The following is a 6694-nucleotide window of genomic DNA, read 5'->3' on the forward strand; positions in this document are numbered from 1 at the left end:
AGAAGAGCCATCAGCCCAGCATCGTCTGGGCATACAGGCAGGCTGACGTCACCGCGCAGCTTTCTCCCTGGACTTCGACTTGGAGAGCAGGGGAGAAGAGAGGAGGGGCAGCGCCACGCGGCTCCCGCGCCCCCTTCCTTCCTTCTCCAGGCAGCCAGCGGGGGACGTCGGGTCGGGGGGGGGGGAGAGGACGGAGCAGGGGGAGGGACGAAGGGAAGGTGGGGGGCGCAGTCACGGAAGGCAGTCTCTATGGTGAGGAGGAGGCGGCGGAGGTGGAGGCGGAGAAGCGCGACCGCAGCGGCCGCGGCGCAGGTACCAAAGTACAGGGAGACGAAAAAGGTGCTTTAGGAGGCGAATCTTGGATCTGCTGGATGAGGAGCTGCTGCCTGTTGGCGCCTGAGGCGCCCCCGCGGCGCGCCCCGCCTCTGCCCACCATGCCCACTGCCCATGCCGACCAGAGCCCGCGGATCCGGGAAGTTTGGGCTTGCAACCTGGACGAGGAGATGAAGAAAATGCGACCGGTTATCCAGCAGTACAATTACGTGGCTATGGACACGGAGTTCCCAGGTGTGGTGGCCAGACCCGTGGGAGAATTCAGAAGCTATGCTGACTACCAGTACCAGCTGCTGAGATGCAATGTGGACTGGCTGAAGATCATCCAGCTGGGACTGACGTTTATGAATGAGCAAGGAGAGTGCCCTCCAGGAACCTCCACGTGGCAGTTCAATTTCAAATTCAATTTGAAGGAGGACATGTACGCACAAGATTCCATCGAGCTCCTCACCATGTCAGGGATCCAGTTCAAGAAGCACGAGGAGGAGGGCATCGAGGCACAGTATTTTGCGGAGCTCCTGATGACATCAGGAGTGGTGCTGTGTGAAGGGGTGAAATGGCTTTCGTTCCACAGTGGTTATGACTTTGGCTACTTCATCAAGATCCTCACCAACTCTCCCTTGCCCGAAGAAGCCCAAGACTTCTTCGAGATCCTTCGACTCTTCTTTCCTGTCATCTATGACATCAAGTACCTCATGAAGAGCTGCAAAACCCTCAGGGGTGGACTGCAGGAAGTGGCTACTCAGCTGGAGCTGGAGCGCATTGGCTCCCAGCACCAGGCAGGGTCCGATTCCTTGCTCACGGGTATGGCCTTTTTCAAAATGAGAGAAATGTTCTTCGAAGACCACATTGACGATGCCAAGTATTCTGGATACTTGTACGGCCTTGGTTCTGGAGCATCCCACGTCCACAAGAAGGCCCAGAGGGGGGCCCACAAAGGCTTCCAGAGCAGCTTCCAGAACGGCTACCAGAACGTCCAGTATGTCCACTATGGCAGAGAACCAGTATGGAGAGCAGACCAGCAAGCATTCACGAGGTGAAATAGAAAGCAGGGCTTCATTATTTTTTCATGCCTAAACCCGTCTTTTTATACAGGTTTTTATCTCCAGTTAAATCCTTGGTCAAAATAAGGCAGTTTTTTCTTAACCATACCTTCTCAACCTGTTTTCTCTTTTGTCTTTCAGTACTAATTATAACCATTCCTTCCTACCACAGATCGTGATAATTAGAAGGGTTTTCAGGTTGAATTTTGCAGTGTATTAATTAATCCACCTGTTAGCAAGTATGTGTGGTCATGGGGAATAATCCATATAATACTCAATCTTTTGGTAAATATATCTAACTGGTCCTAGTTTGGCCCCCCATCCCTCCTCTCCTCCCATTCCCAGATTAACAAGCACTGACTGTAACTTAATACCTTGTTTCATTTTTGTCTCTTCCAGTATGCAAGAGATGCCACCGTTTGAGGCTGAGGACCATCAATTCTACACCTATGGAGAGTGAATCAGCTCAGATCCTGTTTTCCTAGAAGGTTGGAGTTTCCTTGATGTTTGCCTGAAAAGTGATCATCTCCAATTTCACACAGCATTCCCTCCTTTTGGACCCATGGAGCAGAGTATGTTCACTGTGTTGTAAATTGTTGACTCAGCTTAAGCTAACCCAACAAGGAAAAGAAGAACTTAGTGACTGCTTTTCCTGGTCTTTCATCTTCTAAGCACCTCTAGTGTTCTTGGTTTTAAATTGCTATATGTATCAGATCGAACTGACTAAACGTTTCAATCCAGCTTTATACCCTTCAGCAAAGTCCCCTGTGACTGGCTTTTCAAGATCTGTCAGGGAGCTGGCATCCAAGGAACGTCAGCCTGAAGTTCTGTTGACAGCATCTTTCCTTTTATCTACTTTTGCCTTTTAATTCTACTAACACTTCTTCTTTCTCCTTCCCCCTCCCTTCACCCTTTTAATATCATCATGTTTACCATGTGCTTGATTTGATGATTCTGCAAGTCAACTTCATAATAGAAAGTCCAAAGAGAGCAAAGTCACCTTAGGTATATTTTATACTAAATTAAATTTGAAGAAATAAGATTGTGCTTTTGTAGTTGCTAGAAAGACAAAACTAATTCAGAGTCTAGTTGTACAACAACAAAAGGTCCCCAAAATTAACTTGAATAATATTAGTCATCTGAGGGCTATGATGATTATTTATTTTTGTGTGTATATTTTTGCCATATATTTTCTATCTATTGACAGAAATAACTGTGAAGTACTTTCTTAGCCATGCAGAGTATGTGACCAGGCCATATCACGTGAAGGAAGAATTTGGTCATGGGTAATTAAATACTAGTCAGAAATGATGGATGGCAAATGTGTATGTGTATGTTACCTGCACTTCAATCAGTAATATTATCTGTTTGCCAGATGAGCTTGTCTCTCTTGTCTTTTAATACCCTTTTCTCATTAAGTTTGCTAGAACCTTGACTCAGTGGGAAACATGGATTGAGTGAACTTCAAAGGAGGAAAAGTTATGGGGTGTTGGTGGTAGAGGGAGATGGCAGTGGGGAGCAAGGAGTATTCCAACTCCTCCACCTTGATGAGGGAATGGGAGGGAGGGTGGGAGGGGAAGGGGGAGGGGAGAGTGGGGAAATGAACGAAAGAGCAGCCACAGCCAGGTCTTGGTGAGTGCAAGAAGAAAGAAGGAGTGGGAGAGGAGAAGGTGGTATCACTCTTCATGCCCAGTATAGTGCCATGCACACAGCAGGCATTTGAGGAGTGTATGGTTCTTAGACTCTCTGTCTTCCTTCAAGGCTCAGGCAAAGGGCACCTTCTGCAGGAGGCCTTTCCCAGCTCCCTCAGCTGCTAGTGCCTTCCCCTCGCATATTGCCTTCCACCTACTCTGTCTATATCTTGTGTGTACCTATTGTCTCCCCTGTTAGAATGTGAGCTCCTTGAGAGCACAGATAGTGTTTTTGCCTTCCATTGTATCCCCAGCGCTTAGCACAATGTTTGGCATACAGTAAGGACTTAATAAATGATTGCTGACTGATTGCTTTGTCTAGTGTTTATTGGGAAGTCCTCCCCCAAGAAGCTCTGGCACGTCCCTGGGAGGCCATATGTAGCGGGGTCAAACCCTGGCTGTTTCCTGCTGGTCCTGCCACCTTAAGAGATGGTCAGCAGGGCAAGGCTCACTGGGACTCATTCTCCCTGGCCCAAACCCTCCTGCCCCTTGCATGCCCTAGCTCAGCATGTGCAGCTCAACAGGAGGCTGGCTGAAGGACTGGTCTGGGCTTTTTAAGCCTACAGCACTGAGCTCCAGCTTCTCCTCTTCTTCTTTTTCCTTCCTGTTCTCCTTTCTCCTCGCTGATTCCTCTTCCTTCTCCCCTTCCTCTCCCTCATTCTCTTCTTTCACCTCATCTCCTTTTCCCCCTCCTCCTTCCTCCTCTTCCTTCTCCCTTTTTCTTTCCTTCCTCCCTTTGCCTCCTCCCCTTCCTCCCTCTCTTCTCTTCCTCCTCTGCTCATCTCCATCTTTCCCTCCTTTCCTTCATGCTCTGGCTCCTGGACCCTGGTGTCAGCCTGAAATCCCCTGCACCAGCTACTGCCACAGCCTTATTCCAAGCTGCTACAGAGCTGGAAGCAGATCTCCCCTTCAGCAGAAAGGTTCCACGAGTGGGGCATTGAGCAATTTGCTGAGCCCAGAAAAGGGGAGAAGCCCTAAAGGACAATGTGCTTTAAGGAAAGAGGTGGGTAGTCTGGGTTCCCTTCTTGGGGGAGAACAGGCCTCAGCAACGGAGGCAGAGTAGGAGGCTTTGGGAAGAACTGAAAGAGGATAATGGGTGTGGGGCACAGGAAGAAAAGTTTTGGTCACACACAAGGAAGAAGCCCTCATATGTTGACAGTGTTTTCTGCCTCCTGAGGACTTTCACACGCCTTTAGTCCTTCCCCCCTCACCTCACACACACACACCCAGCATAATGAAGTAGATGGGGCAGGTATTAATACGCCCATTTTAGAGAAGAGAAAAATGAGGCCTAGAGAGGTGGAGTGACTTGCCCAAGGTCACAGCACTAAGGAAGTGGCAGCCCTAGGTTTCAAACCTAGGTCACTGGATCCTGTGTAGGATGCATGGTATCCTATTGCATAAAAGCAAAAGTCACCACTGTAATTCTGTCAATGAGATGGTTCACACCCAAACAGAAGAGGGCTTTTCTTTGTCTGCTGGTGGGGAGTGGAAGGCTTGTTACTTACTAGTGAGCACCTCCTGCTTACTAACTGTGTGAATTTAGCCAAGGCTCTTCCCTTCTTCAGGCCTCAGTTTTCCCTCCTGCAACCAAGGGTCTTCTGTCACTAGAGCATTTCTAAGCAAGGTCTTCTAATCCCCAAACCAATGCTCTTTCCGTTACAGCCCAGATGTTCATCCTAGCCTCTTTCTGCAAAACTGGAATATTGTGCTTTACCAGGGTCCATCACAGCCCTTTTGACACCTGCCCCCATCCGCCCACTGAGTGGATGATTCCCTTTCTTTTTTCTCATCTTCCTATTCCACTGAATGCTCTCATCTACCCAGCCTTTGGAGCCCACCAATGCTGGCTGCTCACTGACATTTCCTACCCACCTCCCCCACCCCTTTTCCTTTCCACCCAGAGCCCCTGGTACCCAGCTCCCAGGGATGCAGCCTCAATGCCTGCTGTGAAGCTTTTATCATCCCTAGATCCCTGGGGAGGACCACACTTCAGGACAACATCTACCCAGAGGCCAATCCTGTCCCTCAAGCCTGGGCTCATCAATACAGCAGTTTCAAAGCACACTTTTACAGATGCCATCACCACTCGTAAGGTATCTTTTTTTCAGTGACAGTGGAACTTGTGCTGGGGCACTTCTGATACAAAAAGAACTGGGGAAGTGCTATTTCCTTCTCAGAAAAGAGGTGGGATTGGAGTGGCCAAGGTCCATTTCAAGGTTTAACATTCCATGTGCACCCCAAGCCATGTATGACCTTCTCTGTTCCCTGGCCCCTCCCAGGTCTGACATTCCATGTTCTAAGGTCCCTTGTAGTTCTGACATTCCATGTAACAAGGCTCCTGCTGGTTCTGACATTCCATGTTCTCAGGTCCTTTCTAGCTCCAACATTTCATATTCTAAGATCTGCATTTGTTCCCATCTCTCACATTCTCTGTTCTAGGATTTTAGTCCCTTCCTGGCTCTGGCATTCCCTGGTTGATGACTCAGGTCTCTCTCAGTTCTAGCTTTCTCTACATTAAGGTCCTCACAAGATCTGACAGTCTACATTCTGGGTATCCAATTTTCTTGTACCTGTTACATTCACTCTAAGTTCAAAGTTCGTTTTTGGCTCGGATAGGCTATGATTGAAACTCCCTCCCAGCTCTGACATTGTGTTTTAAGGTCCCTTCCAGCACTTTAGGGAAAGACCTTGAAACTCCTGAAATGCCCTCGAGGACAAATGACATTCCCTCTACTAATTCAGATTGTCCCTTCTCTGAAACTTAAGGTAATAGAGTTGCCTCAAGCAATGTTGTCAAACTCAAAGAGAAACTGGGGCCACAGTCATGGACATAAGAGTCCTTGATGGCAGCATATTGACTTGGTGTTTAAAATGTAATAGTGTCTGTGTTCTACTATCTCTTTATGTATTCTGTTAAATATTTCCCAATTACATTTTAATCTGGTTCTGGCCCTGTTTTTGACACCTCAGGCCTAGATCATTGAGAAGGTAACTGACTTGCCCAGGGCCACACTGCCAGCAGGTGTCACAGTCTGGACTTGAACCCAAGTCTTCCTGGGTCTGAGTTTGGCACTGTACCCAAATACCAAGTCTGTCTTCCTAGGATGACAATAATAACAACAAAAACAATAATAACTTCCACTTCTATGGTGTTTTTAGCTTTTTAAAGCACTTGTTTCACAAAAATCCCATGAGGTGGGAAGTACAAGTGGTATTATACCCATTTTTCTTTTTAATTCACCTATTTTCAATGAACCTAAAGCTGTTTTCTCTCTCTCCCATCCTACCCCCTCTGTCAGTGACAGGGAAAAAAAAATAAAATGGTTGGTCATTGTGCTAATCTGAGTTCTTATGTCTTTCAAGGTCCTTATCTTTATAATTTTGTTGTTATTGTATAAACTGTTCTCCCCACTCCACTCTGATTAGTTCATTCAGATCTTCTTTTAAACCATCTCCTTAGTTGTCTCTTACACTATAATAGTATTCCACTACATTCAAATGCCATAGTTTGTTCAGGTATTCCACAATTGTGGAGCCCCACTTTTACTTCCCCCCCAAAAAAATTGTCTGACACCACAAAAGGAGCTGCTATAAATATGTTTGTACATATGGATCCTTTTCCTT

General features: G+C 47.2%; 1 protein-coding gene across 1 annotated transcript; it reads left to right on the forward strand.

Moving 5' to 3' along the window:
• Positions 1-226: 226 nt before the first annotated feature.
• On the forward strand, positions 227-2925 carry LOC110202162 (CCR4-NOT transcription complex subunit 7-like). Its single transcript, XM_020978210.2, has 2 exons — positions 227-1369; positions 1776-2925. Exons 1-2 carry the CDS (start codon positions 372-374, stop codon positions 1834-1836), a joined length of 1059 nt encoding a protein of 352 aa, XP_020833869.1. The 5' UTR covers positions 227-371; the 3' UTR covers positions 1837-2925.
• Positions 2926-6694: the final 3769 nt, after the last annotated feature.

This window comes from Phascolarctos cinereus, unplaced genomic scaffold, assembly GCF_003287225.1.
Source record: "Phascolarctos cinereus isolate Bilbo 61053 unplaced genomic scaffold, phaCin_HiC Scaffold_8;HRSCAF=390, whole genome shotgun sequence".
Taxonomy (NCBI): Eukaryota; Metazoa; Chordata; class Mammalia; order Diprotodontia; family Phascolarctidae; genus Phascolarctos; species Phascolarctos cinereus.